Raw genomic sequence first — 16678 nt, forward strand, 5'->3', positions numbered from 1 at the left:
GAGTACTAGAGAGATGTCCAGATACATGTGATTTTATAGACTGAAGGGAATGTGGTATTTAGGAATACTGGGTTAATGAATGAGCTCTGGACTGACAAATGCACCACTAATTTAGCTCCACATTGATACATTAGGATGTGTCTTTTAATATTTATCTTGCTTTCTCTCTGCCATTCACTTTCCCTTTCCCTTAAAGTTTTTTATTTTTGTGGTACTCAAATATCCCTTATCACTTAAAAAAAAGAATATTAGATTTGACTTGCCAAGGTTTTTAAATCTGGAGTGTTTTAAATGTGACAAATTGTCTGAAGGATGTGCACAAACCTGGAATCTGCACTGCCTAAAGTGTGACTTAACTTCATCCTCAGAAGGGATCCTGAGACTCATCTCAGCAAAAATAACTACCAGGCTTCAAATACTACATCTGGTAAATCTAGAATGATTTCTTTTTGTGTTTACTTATGAAATCAGTGTATCTTTTTTTTTTAATAATAGTATCAAAATAGTGTACAGTTAAAAGCTACCCAGCTCTATACAAATCACACAGAACAAACTACACATGGTCCAGAAAAATTCTGCTACAGTTTTATCAGTTTCCTTCCAGAAGAAATACTCACTGCACAGATCACCACAACACCAATACCCTTCCAGTAACATCAGTTTCCAGAAAAAAGTGTGTATAAATATACACACACAAAATAAGAATAAAAATTATTTGGTTTGGCATTTTAATAACATCATTAATAAATGTATACAATGGCAAACATTAAAAAATCAATATGTAAAGGAAATTACAGTTTTAAATAAGAGCTTTTTAAGTTCTGTTTCATACCTCAGTACATTCCTTTAAGGCAGTTTTATTAATATCAAAGCATTATTTACACATACATCATCAGCTACCCCTAAAAATCACACATGAGCTCCCTTTCTTAGGCTGCATCATGTCCTGGACAAAATTTAGAAATAAGAATAATACTAGGTAGTGGGAATGTTACTTAATCCTCAGAGACTACCAGAAAAGTAAATAGAACATACACGTTGTATGGCATGAGACCCTCCTTTGTAACCTAGACCTGGCAGTGCTGGGTTTGGGATTCCTGGGGTACAAAGCTGCCATGTGCATCCCTGGCACTGGGAGTAGCAGGAACTGAGAAGCTGCTCCCAGGTTAAATTTGGTTTGTTACTTCCCTTTAAGGGCACAGACTGGGAAGGTTAAGAAAGGAAGAAGAAAAGGGGAATTGGCAGAGGACAGAGAGACACCTGACTGCTCGAGTGCCATGGAACTTCTCTGCAAAGCAAAGAAGACAGCTTGAGAAGAGCTGAGCTGGTCAGTGGAAGGGAGGGGATCCCTGTGTGATGGAAAGGACACATCCAGGTGTGCTGAGCACTTACACGTGCTCAGCAGTGCTCCACACATGGGACTGCGTGCCAAGAGTTGTGACAGTGACAGTGTCTCACAGCCACCCAGCTCGGATCCTGGCAGCATTTAGCATTGCAGTTTCAGCATCTTGGTTCCAGCCATGCATTTTTCTGTAACAGTAATGTGACTAACTGCTCTGGTTGGGGGGCTTGAGCTGCATCAGTCCTCTGTCAGCAGAGAGTGAGAACCCAGGCACAGGCCCTGAAATGAGCTTGAACACGCTGTCATTCAGAGTTAAGAGACTTTCCTAATCTTTATGGTGTTTGAATTGTCTTGTCATACCCGCTATGTCCTTAGTACAGATCTTTTAGCCTATTTTATCACAAAAAAAAAAAATTCAGAAGAAACTAATTTTAAAGAAAACAAACAGAAAATGTCCCCTTCTAAAGCTTATGGCGCATGCCTCTTTTTTTCCCCCTTTTGGAGAAGATTTCAAGCTTTTGAATCTGTTCAACTGCCTTCAGCAGTGAGGCTCACCTTCCTCAGAAGCTGCAGGTGACATGATGCACCTGCCTGTTGGACACTTGGAGGTGACACAGGGAACTCAACCCTTTACATAAGGAACAGGAATGTGCTTATTGGCTTTAATAAAATAGAACAACTCGTTTTGGGTCTCAGTTCCTGATGCCTTTCTCTGAGCTCGCTGCAAATCTTTCCAGACAAATATATAGGACCACCAAATGTACCAATAATGTTTGTTGACTTTAATATAAATCAATATATGAACAAAATGTTTCTAGTAAAAGATAACCTTAGAGGGAACTGATTGTAAAATGCATATGATATTATTTACATTTCTTTTTGCCATCAAAAAACCTCCAAAGCCACAATCAGCTCATGTCAAAAGACAAACAGTAAAAAAAAAAAATTAGTCAATACACAAACATTGTAAGACAGTCTTATCCTGGAAATAGCATTTGTGGAAAACAGCCTTATATTAAAATAAAAGTTATAGAAAAACAATACCTGACAATTTCCTGTCAGAAACATCTGAACGTACATATGCAGAGTAACTCAGGAACGTGAAAAACACAAACAATGTCTCTATAATACCATTATCCCATGACTCCCACTTCTGTTAGTTACCAAGCTTTTCCATGGATGTAAACAAATTTTTCTCTTGCAGTATGCAACAAAAATCAGCATAAACTTTCTTAAGAGCAATTTCATGCAGATTATGCTAACCAAATAAGGCAGTGAAGTGCCAGTAGCTGTGAGGTTTTTGTATCTGTATATACAGTCCATTTCAACAAAATTCTACAGCATTTCCTTTAGATTTACAGACGTAAATAGAAACTGCTAGTTTGGGGGTTTTTGGCTAATTATTAGCAGAAGCTTAAGCAAATCAGTGGCTAATTTCAAAAACAGAAGATGAAAGAAGTTTTGGGTTTTTTTTTTTTTTTCCCCTGGAGTAATTCTTGAGACCTTAGAATCCTTGGTCCTTAGGGAGATGAGATCTGTCCTTTATTCAGTAGATCTTAACAGTGCAATGTGCAATAATTCCTAAGACCATCTACACATTTTCGGCAGTAGACTCCAGTAGCGCTCCTTGATTCAAGGAAGGAAGGTAGGTAGGTAGGTAGGTTTTTATTTCTTGCCTGCTCTAGTCACGAAGAATGTAAAAAATTCCCTTAATCTTTATTAATGATCCTACAGTCGCTGTCTTGTTACTTCAGATATAAAGGCTTCACACTGAGATACTGAAGGACACTTTTCTCTCTGTGTTCAGTTGAAAGGCAGAAAGAGAAAAGAGTGTAAGAAAAAGCTCCAAGTGTAGAGGCACAACACACAGAGTCCAGTCACTAACAGCACTAACAGCATGCACCAAAGGGGCTCAGGGAAGTTGAGAAGAGGACAGAACACCAAAAACAAGCTTTATAAAAAGATAGATTCCGTGGGGTACTGAATACCCTGAGTTTTGTTCAATTGTTCTTTCACATTTACCTGTCCCTGTCTAAAAACTGACTATGGTATTATTGCTTAATGTCATTACTTTGAACTTTCTTTTTCAGGAGACTGGAAAAATAAAAGTCATTTTTACAGGCAAAATGAGGCTCCCTGCCTCTGGAAGAAGCTCTGGAGAGCCACTGGCCCTGGCCTAATGAGTGAGCGCGAAGAGAAGCCAGGTAAGCAAGCAGGATTTACATCTGGTTAATGCAATGTGCTCTGGGGCTGAGATGGAATGCTGTTAGTTTGTTGTAAATGAAAATTCATCTCATTTACAGGTTGGGCAGGAAACTCACCACTTGGCCCACAGCTCAGGTAGTGGGTAATAGAATTAGGAGCTTTGTTGCTCCCTAGACCTGCTTTTTGTATTTCTGCTTTCTGGGATAGCTTCCACATCTGCAGAGAAAAGCATTTCAAGTTATTCATTGTGTTTATCAGGAAATGAAAAAAAATCCTCATGCATTAAAACACATTCTACTCTTTAGGAGAGCAAAAGGATACATAAACACTTCCTGGTTGTTTTTAGGAGGAAAGGACAGAGGAGAGGGACAGAAGAAACTCACTGCCAAGTGCCTGCTCAGCTACACTCACTGACATTCATCCCAGCATTTACAATAGCCAGGTGTTATTCCTAAATTCATGCCACCTTTAGCTACACCAACACTACATTTCTGCATTCATGAAAATAAAAAGCAATAATGAGGAGCAATCACATCTGACTGACCCTAGCAGAGAACTTCTTTCATTGTATTTTGAGCTGCTGCATACTGACAGAAATGTTCACATTCAGCTCCACAAACCACAAAACTATCTTTGCATGCAACAGCTTGAACATGCAAAATGCAGCATCTGAATTCACCAATCACTGAAAGCAAAGCATCAAGCCAGAGCCAGACAAACCTCAGCTGTGAGCAAATAGCTGAGCCTGAACAACATATCTTTCTGGGCAGCAGCCACATATTTAGTGTTTATCAGTATCATGCAAAGTCCTAACTTAGCAGTGCCAAAGGCAGCAGGAACCAAGGAATGAGCAAGGGCTCCATGTTTCACAGCCTGCCATGCACATGTGCCTGAGGAGCAGCAGGGACTGGGAATGCAAAGAATTCCATGGAACCTTCCACTACCTGAACATAAATAGAAATCCACAAACTTCTTGCTAAAGACCAAAAAGTGAAGAAAAAAAAGGTCCTTCTGTCCATGACAACATTTTCTTTTTTTCATATGTAACAAATGTTGATAAGACATTACTCAGAGCCATTAAATACTCTCCTGCAGAACACTTCTGAGGCTGCCAAACTCAGTGGATCAAAACAAGCTATCCCCCTCAGAGCTGAAATGCAATTCTTTGCAAGTCTATAAACCAGTGCAGAGTGGCTTGAGCTGGACAAGGTTAGTCTCCAACTCCAGCAGACTGGAGACACTAGTGCTCCAGGACACTCATGATTGGCAATTCCAAAGCCCTTGGGGTTTAAGAAGGAAGCTGAGGACCATACTGAAAATTTTTGTAGGTGTGACTGTCTAAGAACCTGAGCAAGAGGAGGAGGCAACACCACACCCGAGACTTCTGCAGCCAGAGGTGATCTAAAGCAGCTACACACCTTGTTCAGACCAATGTCTCTGCAGGGCATGGGGAAGAAAAGCCAGACCCTGACAGCACAGGATGAGTTTGTGTTAAGGGCTCTCAGAGCTAGGATTGTAATTCTTTAAATAACTTGCAAAATGCCTTGTGCACACATTGCTTGGGATACCGGTGCTCTTCAGCTCCAACCTAATTCCAACACAACTACAGATGAACTGGAGTGAAGTCAAATGCATGACCCAAGACCAGAACACCGGTCTTGCTCTGTGATAGTAAATGTGTATGAAATTAAGATTATATGGCTCAGATTTATCATTCTTTTGATGCTGAGATAGTTCCAGAGGGAACACAGCAGTAACTGATCGTGCCCAGTACTGGGAGAATTGAGAGATTTTTGAGCCCAAAAACAACGAGTGGTACAGACCTGGGTAAGGAGTGTGTCACATCCTCAAACAGTCATTTTATTCTCCACAGACATTCAATATCCTCCCCTTGTTCCTGACATGCAGGGCTTCCCATCCCATATAAAACAGAGCCCTTCCAGACTCCCACACGGGATATCTGCTGCTCTTCCTTGGGGAGCTATCGATTCACTGCCCCTCCCTAATTAAGCACTAAGGAATTAAAAATTCAGCCCACACAGTGGTTCTGTGACTGCCACAAAACTGCTGGGAGAATAAATCTAATTGTACAAAGCAGAATGTGACACCTGTTTTTTTTCAATCTGTATTTTCAATTTTAATTATTTTTTCTCTAGCTATACTGTCATTCAAAAATTTTATAATGTATTTTAGCTCCCACAACTGGAATAAACAAATGTCCTCTTGCAAAGAAGTGCTCATGTCCAAAGCCTAGTGTAATTTTAACTTAAATCTGATACAATTTAAAACTGTTTAAATTTACCATTGGGAAGTTTCAAGAACGTGCAGAAACAGTGGCACATTAGTTACTTTTCAACATTTCTCTTTAGCTGCTCATCTGGAATTTAAGGAGTTATATGCTGAAGTATTCATATCCTCCCATAACCTTGCAAGCAACTTTGTTATTTTTTCTTTTATTTAACTGCATTAATTTAACATTTTGTTACACCATTTGTTTTCTATTACATTAGTGGTACTTCCATTGACAAGAAAAAATGAATTTCCACCATACTCAAGACAGTTTTTTATTCTTATACATCACAAGAAGACTTATTTGACCCCTGATAAAACCAAACACTTCACCACAGTTGTACCCACGACTGGAAAGACAAAGTAGACCAAAGGAAAAGGTGGAAAAGATCATTTTTTCATGACAAGTGCTCTGTATCATGTGACTTTATCACCTCTTTGTAAGAATTATCACTTCTGTTTAGGATTATGAATGGTCTGCGTGTTTATTACACAGTAAGGACAGTAATTAATATTTACTGTGCAGACTAGAGGCACTGAATTATTTGGATTACTGGGCACTTGTTCCTTGTGCATTTATGCCATGACACAGCATAAATGAAAAGGGTAAGAAGACACTGACGTATCTCTGAATGCTTCTTTCCATTAGTACCTCATTTTTGAAAGAAGAGGGGGAAAACCAACGTTTTTTCCCTCCAGGTAGATATTCAGTGTATTATTGATAGCCCTGAGAGCTTGAGCTCCACTGCCAGTGCTGTCCTTGTCCCAGGAATGCTGTTCCCTGCGCTGTTCCGGGTATGCGCTTGGTTTAACATGCAGCAGTAACCAACAGGAAAACACCAAAATATTTGCAATGCGTGACAAATAAAAATAGAGCTTGTATTATAAAGGCATGCAAAATATACACAGTGCAATTAATGTTTCATGCAGACTTTGGTGGGGTTACAATTCCGCATTCAAACATGCCACAGTCCACAGCCACCGTCTGCAGGGAACAACCACCCTGCAAATAAACCAGGAATGATTCCTTCATTGGAGGGAAGTTTTCTGTCATCCAGTGGACATGGAGAACACCTTTATGGCATGTTAGACATAAATATTTAATGTACAACTTTCTTTCATACACAGCCATACTCATACCACAGGGTCTGGTTATCTTCCGAGACCAGCAGTGGGGACTGGGCCTCGCCAGCACTGGGAGCAGGGACAGGGTCCCTGGTGAGAGTGGCCTGCAGGTCACCCTGAGCCTTTGGAGCAGCGCAAGGCTGTTCCTGGCTCCTCAGCACTGACCTAAACGCCGACACGTTTGCCTGGTCAGCTGCTTTGGAGGTGGATCTCGGGGGCAATCCACTGATATTGCTGACTAACTCGGTGTTGAGGGATAAAAAGGGCTGGGATGCAGTGAAGGAGCCTGCACTGCCATTCCCAGATCCACTGGCTTTATCCCAGAACACACCCGTGCTGGGCAAAGTCCTCCCACGACAACCTGGCCTTTCCGTCCTGGAAGGCTTGGGAAGCTCAGAGTTACCTCCTAAATGAGGTGGTGTGAGCGTGGGAGCTGCCTCGCCCTGCGGGCCACGCTCCCCCCTGGCAGGCACACAGGGAACCCAAGAAGAGGACACCCGTAGTGCCAAGTACTCACTGGAGGTGGGTGGAGCACTCCTGTCAGCCGGGGCCGGGGCTGCATCCACGGACATGGGCGGCCTACTGTCCTTAGACAAAAAATCATGGATGCTTGTCCTTCGGGTGGTTCCTTCTGCCGTGGAAATCACACTGCTGGCACGAGGTAAGGTGGCGTAGGGGTTGGAGTCCCTGGATTGTTGCTGGGTCACAGTTGCTTGGATCTTTTCTTTCACAGACCGGGCCTTCCCCTGGGTGCCAGGGGTGAATTTGATTGGAGAGCTACTGAAGTAGAGATCTTCACTCTTCCGAAGGCTGGGCCTTACAAGCTGTTCTGGTTTACGGGATCGTCCATCTGAGAAATCAACTGTGTTTCTGACACTCAGGGATCTCACGATCCCACAGCCAGCTGCCGGCTGCTTTCGGAGCTTCTCCCTCCCTGCCAGCTCCGCAGATTCAGACAAACTTCTCATCACTTCATCTAAAAGGTTCTCCTCACTCGCAGATTTCATCTGTAAAAACAGAAAACAGACGTTTCTAAATTGCAATTTTTATCTTTTCTTAAGCAATTTTTGTGGACATATATGAACAATTCTACAAAGATTTGGGTTTTTTTAAAATTTCTCATCTCTAAACGCAGTATTAAACATTTATGATACATACTTAGGAGTCTTCTGTAGTTTACAAAAAAGGAATTTAGGTGAACGATATTCAGACTCAGTGAAGAAAGACTGTAGTTGTTTTCAAAATGGTACCAGAGAAAACTGGGGAAGAATTAAGCTAAAGGCATTAGGGAAATGCTCTGGCAGAAGACTGGGAAGCTTGAATACCCTTCCACCCAGAATGGTCTGTGAGGCTATGAAAGAGATTCTGGGATTTGTGAACAGCAGCAGACCTGGATTGATGACTTAGGTGGGTTTTATTTCATATTGCCAGAAGAGTATTGTCTAGTGCTTAAACCCCAAAAATCCTTCTCAAGGAGACCACGCGTGAGAGCCATTTTAAGTATCTAACAAAAAAATGCAGAATCTTCTCCAGATCTGTGTCACCTGCCCCAGCCAACCCTGGATCCTCACTCCTGAGATGCCCCAGTCACAGCAACTAGCTTGGCTTTATCAGACAGCAGGATATCCTACAGGAGTTTGGGCAGATCTGCTCAAAGAACCAGGGATGCAGAACCTGGAATTCCAGCAGAGATGAGGTGACTTGGGGTTTCTGAGAAACTGTCACTGATCTACAGAAACATGCCCTTCATCTTACTCCTCTCATATTTCAATAAGCTCCAAAGTCACTTTTTGTTTCCCTGTACTGTTAAGAAGATGAAACTGAAGCAGATGAGAGTCTCCTCAAGGAATGAAGTCAAACATCTTCCTTGTGGTTGATACAGAACAGATGTGACAGCAGCTTCTACTGGACTGGAAGAAGAAGAGTGAACCCACTCTGAGCCCTGGCATCCCATGCACTGGACAGCTTTGTCGGTACAGGCCGACCTTCCTACCCAAACCAGGGACCACAGAGGGTCAAGCTGCAGGGAACAGCTGCAAAATTCCATATATTTCCTGCTGGTGGAACTCGACAGTGCACTGAGAGACAGTGCCTCTGACCTCTCAATGCAGGTGTGACCGACAGCTCCAAGAAATCTTTCAGGAATTCTACTCACTGTGTCTTGCATTAATTCTGAGCCCACAAATGGGGCATTCCGTAGTTAAATACTTTTACACTGACCTCACTGGAGTTACTCTTGTTGCTTTCTTCCAGGAACTGCTGCAGGGTGACAACTTCACTACCAGGAGAGCCTGTTTTGGTCTGTTTGCCACGACTCTCCAGCGTCTCGGGCGTCCTGTGCTGGAGCACAGGGCTGGACCTGGTGTGCCCCTTCAGGTACTGGATGGGGCTGCTGCTGCTGCTGGACCAGGCCTCGTGCTCGTGGTGCAGGCTGAACTCCCCGCTGCTGTGGCTCTGGGGCCTGCTCTGGCTGTTCACTGCACCTATTTTGGGGGAAGGCAGTAAGTATTTCCATTATAAATACACCAAAAAGCTGTAAACCTATATAACCCCACTGAAATCTGGAATGTTACCAGATTCAGTTAGCATTCATTCTATTTAAAAGACTAATAAAAAGCCCAGTTTTTATTTTTCACTCTGTAAAATTACAGTCCCTTGACTTAACTTTTGGTGCTCTTCAAACATGGCATGATTTTTTTTTAAATAAAAACTACCTTTCATTTATAATCTGGGCCTCCACCTACATAATAATATGTTCCAAGAGGTTAAAGAGACATCTCCATTCTTGTTCAGCATCACTGAGAGACATAGGGTAATTAAATGTTAAAGGAGATACGAAGGATTGAGTGGAAAGAAAATATTTTCTCCAACAAGAACTACTCAGGAATGCTGCTTCTCCAAAAACTCCTGCTGTTACTCCTAGTTTGTTACAACTGAGACCTGAAGGAAACACATGATGTTAGATGCAAAATAAATTCCACAACACCAGTTCATTTTATTTGTCAGGAACTATGCATTGCTTAAAAAATACTGATGGACAATCAAGTATTTCCAGATTCATGTCACTCTAAGAAATTAAATTAAGTTTGAACTAAGATAAATTGTTTATGGCGGAAATGCCTAATCCTATACAGACAATGCCTAATGTACAGACACTGGGGTGAGGAGGACCTCAAGGGATCTTTTACAGAAAGAGCCAATTGAACAGATATAAAATAAACTATTATAAATATTCAGCTAGCAGTCATTCCTAAATTTCCAAATAAACAGACACCATTTAAGAGATGCAAGCCATGAATATTAAATGAAGTCTTGAGCTGGCAGTGCAGTAATCTAGTCTGTACAACAGTCTCCAGCTAAAAAAGCCACGAGATAAAATATAATTATTTTTAATAAATAAAATTTAGAGAATACTGATAAATCCAGGGATGGTAATAATCTATTAAAACCAAAATATAAAGGCCTTCTAGTATGAATCACATGTGCCATTTTGTGCAGTTGTACAGCACACAGCTCACACCAGCATTGCAGTGCAGGAGGATGCTTGGAGAAAAAAAAAAGTAGCAACTTCTCAGCTTAAAAAGCTTTTAAAGTAAATTGGGGGGGAATTCTAATTTTGTAACAATGTTATCCAGGTTAGATTTGGTTTAAAATAGTTGGTAACTTAAAAACTAACACCACAGTTGTAACATTTACTAAAACCTGTGGTTTTAATCTGGGGAATGAAGGCTGTGAAACACTCAAGGAAGCACAGGCTTTGCTGTGCAGTGGGAGTTTTTTGGTTGAGGGGGTTTTTGAACCTCTACAGATGATCTTACAGAGAAAAGAATGGAAATGAAGCATGGATGTGAATTCACCCCCAGCATACCTTTGACTTCATGGAGTGAAGCATTGTTATTGCTATTGCTAGTGGATGTCCTGCCACTATCAAGGCTGGCTGGTCTGGAAGCTAAATAGAAAATGAGGAGACAGCATGATGAACAATGTTTTAGCAGAGGACATGGCACCTTCACATTCTGCTGACAGAATGCTCAGAGGATCATGCAAGACCTCCCAGGCTGAACATGCCCATGGGAATAAAGTGGTTTCTTACAGATCAGAAAGCGAAGGAATTTCCAGGCGGTCCAAGAGGACACTTTGGAAAAGGGCACTACAGGAATAGCGAGGTACAGAGGAGAGGAAAAGAGAAAGAGTCTATTTTAGAATTGAATCTGAGTGCTCAGTGGGGAAACAGGGCTCAGACAGGGGCATGCAGGGGCTGCTGTGGTCAGGTCACTTACAACAGATCTGACAGGGAACCCTGCACAGGGCTGGAATGCCACGGACAGGAGGAGCAAGAGCATCTGCACAGATAAAGTCCTGTACTCCTAAGCCAATACAAGGGAAATGCACTGTTAGTAGCCTCGAAAATGTTTTCTGCTTGTACTCATTGTAAATGTTTATAGTACAGTTAAAACTTCACTTCTATTAATAGCCTATTTTTCACTTCAAAGCTTTGCTTGAAGGAACACTTAATGAATTTATAAACTACAGCACATGGGTAATTTGGGGTTCACTGAACGATGAACACTGAAAACTCATGCCAGATTTGGACTTGATTTTTTAAGATGGAAATGCTAACTTCCTTTATTTACTATTAACTCCAAATGGAAGTTAAAACATTTTCCCACTAAAAGGGAGAATGTTTTGATCCTGTTCAGATGCACTTCACAAATACTTTCTACCAGAGATACAGAACATCTGTTTGATGTAGTAGTTAAGAGAGAAAGAAGAATCTGAAGAAATGATACAATACATTGGAGAGATGAAAATCAGAGAGAGCATGCTCATTGCAATGATGCCATTCACTGTATTTTCACAAATTCACTAACATTCACATCATATATCCTTAATTCATTTAATTAAAGCTCACATCTTACCATGAACTCTTGATCCTGTACTAGAATCATCACTAATACCTTGTGGACTTACATCTTCAAAGGATGTGGTATCTACACACAGAGACATAAAGGAAGATGTAAAATAAAATCAAGCAGAAAGATTATTAAAATACTAATCATTGGTAAAATGGTAAAAATTAAAATATTTTTCAAAGCAATCCATTTTTACTTAGGAAGCATTCTGTAGGAAAAACCTTGAAACATTTTATAACTGCAGTTATTAAACCAGTTCATTATCTCAATTATTAAAATTAAAAAACTTAAAGTCAAGCTAATATTTACATAGTTATATCACGGTGCAAAAAACTTCTACCTATACCTTTATTATTTAGCAACTGCTTGGATCTGAAGCCTGTGGAAGAGTTGACAGTGGCAAAGTTGATAGCTGTAGTAGAGAAGGCCATAGATCCCAATTCCTTCCTCCTTTTACCCGTGGATATATCATCAGGACCCTCCAGATGCTCAGAACTACCTGTCCATTGTCCTCCTGCCAGGACCATGGACTGCACCAGGTCATTCATGGCTGGGATGCAAATGAAAGCAAATGATCAGTGTGGGCAATGAACCTGCTCCTGTTGTTAATTGCATTGCAAAGATCGGACAGTTTTCTAAGCATTAAAGCGCCCGCAGCCGGCAGGAGCAAATCACAGCCCGGGTACCGCATGCAACAGGCTCGGCGGGAGGGAGGGGCTCAGGCTCCTGAGCCCAGGGAGGTGCTCAAAACGGCTTTGTCAGGGATCGACATGCGCCAGGTGCTGTTAAGAGGCTCTGCCAGCTGCTTGCCGTGAGAAAATGGGATGAGCCAGGACAAAACGGGCACGGGTGCTCATACAATGGAGTGCCGGTGCTGACACGGGATCCTTGTACAGTGCAGGTTACTGCAGGCACACTGGGGTTTACAGAGCAACAGAGAGGATCTGAAAAATACCACATCTGATGATATTCACCTTTACTTCCCCAAACTCGAGAAAACTGTTTACCCCTCATTAGAAAATAAAACGAAACAAAAGAAATCAATGCAGCATTCTGGCAACGAGAACCGATGAACACTCGCAGAGTGACAGACCACCAGAGAGCCTTGCACAATCTCCTACACTTGCTTTAAACAAACAAACAAAAAAAATTACAGTGACTTCTTAACAAAAGGCTTATGAAATGTGTCATTTAAAACTATTTCTGTTAACACAGTGCACTGTAAATTCATATACACATGGGGCCATGTGTATATAGACAGCTATGTATACAGATATATGCAGTCACAAGGCACTGAATAAATTATTATGCACGTGCATGGGAACATGTGGCTATGTGTGTGTGCACAGCTGCAGACATAAAGTATTCAGTGCCAAACTTGTTTTTTTCTTTTTTTTTTTTTTAAAAAAAAAGGTGGGGGGGTGAAAAGTAAAAAGAAAAAGCTCCAGCTCCTTGTACTGTAGCAGGACTTGCACATTGCAAAAGAGGAGGAAAAATAGAGCGCAGTCCAGGGAGAGGTTAGTGAAAAATTAGTAACGGAAGCCAGTGTAGCCATTGAGAAGAAGCTGAACTGTCATAAAGTCTTACACATGGAGCGACGGTAGAAGGCCTTCATTTTGTCTTTTTCCTTCGGTCTGTTCCTCAAAAAGGGCAGTCTTTTCAGTGCACCCACTTTTATGTCATAGCATGAGGAAAAACGGAAACAGGGAAATGAAAGAAAAAAAGGGAGAAGAACAGATGGAAGTTAAATGTTGAAACTAAGGACAGAAATGAATGTCTCGAGTTTAAGCTAGGTATGCTATGCTAAAAGCTATCATTCTCCTGCTTCTGGGTGATAATGGAATATAAAAGGACACTGAAACAGGAAAACTGCACTAGGAAAACTTCCATAGATAACTCAGAAATGCACTGAAAATTACAGTGCAGAGGGTAATACAATTTAAAGCTCTTGAAAAAATAAATGTAACTTCTTTGCAGGTGATTACAGGAATTGACCACTATGTAATTTTTACTGTGAAAAACGGCATTTTTTTTTAACATAAAGAAAAATGTGAAGCAAAAAAAGCTGAAAATGAAAGCAACTCTAAGTACAAATTCTATGTTAAAATATGTTCACATTGTTATTTTTGGGGGTTAATAATTTCTGTAATGCTTTGCCTGCAAGTCTAAGAGGACACAGTCTATTATGAGTCTTCAGTTCTTCCATTCTGTGCTCAGTAATAACTTTGGTCATCTACTGTCTCATAGAAAACCTGCAAAGGCCTTCTGATCAAATATAATTTGTGGGCAGTATTTTGGTAAAATCAACCTGCTTCAAATGTGCAAATATTTTAGCTGAAAAAACACCAAAGGAAAAAATAAACCAAAACAGCAGAAGAAAATCCAAATGTGAGTGTTGCTATAACATTTTGGGACGGCCCAAGGAAAACCGAGTTAACTTCTACCAGGAGAATTACAGAGTTAAAATTACAAATAGTATTAAAAGAGGGAGGAGGGGGAAGTCACAAGTTAATCTTGTCCTTGGAGTCAGGAACTCTGCATTAGGAACTGCTGACCTGCCTTGGGTAAGTCTGGGGGCCGATTCCAGGCACAGGAGCCACCATGGAAAGATCCAGAAGGGGACACAGGATGGAATTCCCCAAAGTGGTGATTTTTGCAGAGATGGCAGCAGCTCTGCTTTCTGCAGAGGTCTGTCAGACCATGCTCTGCCTGGTTTGTCTCTGCAGCCCCTTTTGGGAGGTGTGCCCTGCTCCCCCAGCCTGGCACACAGCAGTTCTGTGTACAGAGCAGTGCATATATATCATATATACCATTTACAAGTGCACATGAGCTACCCTGGTAATGAAATACTTCCTATTCCTCCCTCTCCAACAGCTCTTCCCATGTCTGCAGCCACAGGAACAGGTTCACAAACCAATCCAGCAACAGAGGTCATTCTGTTCTATCTCTACTCTTTGTCATCAAGACACCACAAAAAAAAAAATTCCTCTGTAACTTCTGTAATCCTTTACAGACAAAATAACTCATCCCTTTGTAATCCTTTATGGAAGAAAACTGACTCCTCTTCACTAAAAACTCCTTAATCTTTTGAAAAAAGTTACCAGAGGACGCTCAAGAACCGTTTGAGTAATCTGTCCTTTCTGTGTCCATTAACACAGATCCCCTTCAATAGGGCTGATTTATGGCTCTCAGCAACTGTGCCCACCAGGAAACTCCTCTACAACCACTGATGTCCTGCAAATCTTGCATCAAAAGGCAAAATACTTGGAGGGAAACTGTGGCAGTAATAAATGCACAGAATTCACCTCTGAATATGTCCTGGAATAGTAATAATAATTATTAATCCTGGGATGGCTACAGCAGAAATCAACTGTTCTTTTTCTTTTCAGTATTCCATGAATACCTTCTTGCTTTCTGAGCTGAGAATGAATGATGAGTGCTGCAGAATTCCTCAAGTGAGTAGGAAACATCCCATTTTGTAACTCTTCTGTTTGCCTGAAATCCTCTGGAGAATTCTATATTAAAATCCTGACACTCTTTCGGTATGCACAGAAGAAAATATAAAGAAGAAATCTTCAAAATGCCTTGGTATTGGAAAATGGAGCCCAGAACACTCCTTTTATTCCCTCTGTGACATGGTATACCTGCTACTGGTGTTCCTAGTAGAGATGACAGTTTACTAACAGCCCTAATTCCTTGGGAACTTGTTAATTTCATGGAATGGCAAAAGTGGAAGCTGGCAAAGGATATCTGTATTTCTCCACAGAAAACAAAAATCCCCTCTGCCTCCCTTGGGTGTTCTCCAGAAAAGCCCAGAATGGCCTCATCCAGCGGAAAACTCTGCACAGAGCAGGTCAGATCCATGGCACTCACCTGATCATGAGGGGTGATCAATAATACTTTGTGGGCAGTACCTGGGAACAAGAAGGCTAAACTTCCAGTGGGCATGGAAAGCCAAGGTGAAACCCTGCAGTCAAGGAGCACACACGTCCTGCAGCATTAACCTGTGCTGGGACATCAAGAGCCCTCCAGGCACTCCCTTCTTCCCACAGGGATCAGGACACAGGCTCTGGCCACACTGCGAAAGCTCAGGTGGTGTTCTCTGAGAACAGAATAACCTGATTTTTGTGCCAAGATCACCTTTCCCAGGGAGATAACAGCTGTCCTGGAAACATTTGCATGAGAAAGTCGCCTGTGTTGGAAAAACACAATCTCCATCACCACCCACAAGAGGAAAAACTACAGATGTCACACACAGCAAACACTTTTGAAATCAGTATCTAAGACAGGGAATGGGGGTGTAAGCCCAGTGTATCCTGGAGATCTCTGTGTCAGATACTCAGTCCTCCAGCTCAGAACATTGATGGTTTGTGCCAGGGAAGGTGACCTGCCTCCTCCTGCCCCCTCAAGGACATGCAGGACATTTCACCTCGACAACTCCTGCTGGAGCCAGCTCCTTCCCCAGCTGCTGGAGGTCAGGGTGGCAACAGAACTCTTCCAGAGCCAGAGTTGCCTTTAGCCAGCACAGGGAGCTCCAACACCTGAGCACTGGCACAGACAGGCAGCACTCACACGTTTGCTCCCTCCTGTGAAGCTCCGTCAGTGAAGCTGCTACTGCCAAACTGCTTCCCAGGAAAAGAAAGGACCCCATATCCCAGGATTTAGGACTTACAGTCACTCTAGGAGCAGAAGAAGTAGACTGCAAAATGTGCACCATCACCATCATTCGTCACACTGAGATATTCTCTCTGCTTTGTGAGGCACAAACTGTCTCAGATCTCTGTCTCAGAGACTGTCAGAGCTG

At 41.8% G+C, this 16678-nt stretch overlaps 1 protein-coding gene across 18 annotated transcripts in view; it reads right to left on the reverse strand.

The window, feature by feature from the left end:
- Window positions 1–563: 563 nt before the first annotated feature.
- CCDC88A (coiled-coil and HOOK domain protein 88A) overlaps window positions 564–16678 on the reverse strand; it is a 69975-nt gene continuing 53860 nt past the window's right edge. For 5 of the 18 annotated variants that reach the window (XM_085575748.1, XM_077781993.2, XM_077781992.2 and 2 more), the window contains exons 27-34: window positions 13462–13545; window positions 12221–12424; window positions 11881–11952; window positions 11242–11328; window positions 11055–11111; window positions 10830–10910; window positions 9182–9444; window positions 5969–7968 (exon numbers count right to left, since the gene is read on the reverse strand). In XM_085575748.1, the coding sequence (XP_085431874.1) occupies window positions 6955–7968; window positions 9182–9444; window positions 10830–10910; window positions 11055–11111; window positions 11242–11328; window positions 11881–11952; window positions 12221–12424; window positions 13462–13545 (1862 nt within the window). In that variant the 3' untranslated portion in view covers window positions 5969–6954. Of the gene's footprint in view, window positions 3140–3663; window positions 3764–5968; window positions 7969–9181; window positions 9445–10829; window positions 10911–11054; window positions 11112–11241; window positions 11329–11880; window positions 11953–12220; window positions 12425–13461; window positions 13546–16678 lie in introns of those variants that run through there. The other 13 variants (XM_085575751.1, XM_085575750.1, XM_021537693.4 and 10 more) reach the window with 10 other exon arrangements.

This window comes from Lonchura striata, chromosome 3 (genome assembly GCF_050655825.1).
Source record: "Lonchura striata isolate lonStrDom1 chromosome 3, ASM5065582v1, whole genome shotgun sequence".
Classification (NCBI taxonomy): Eukaryota; Metazoa; Chordata; class Aves; order Passeriformes; family Estrildidae; genus Lonchura; species Lonchura striata.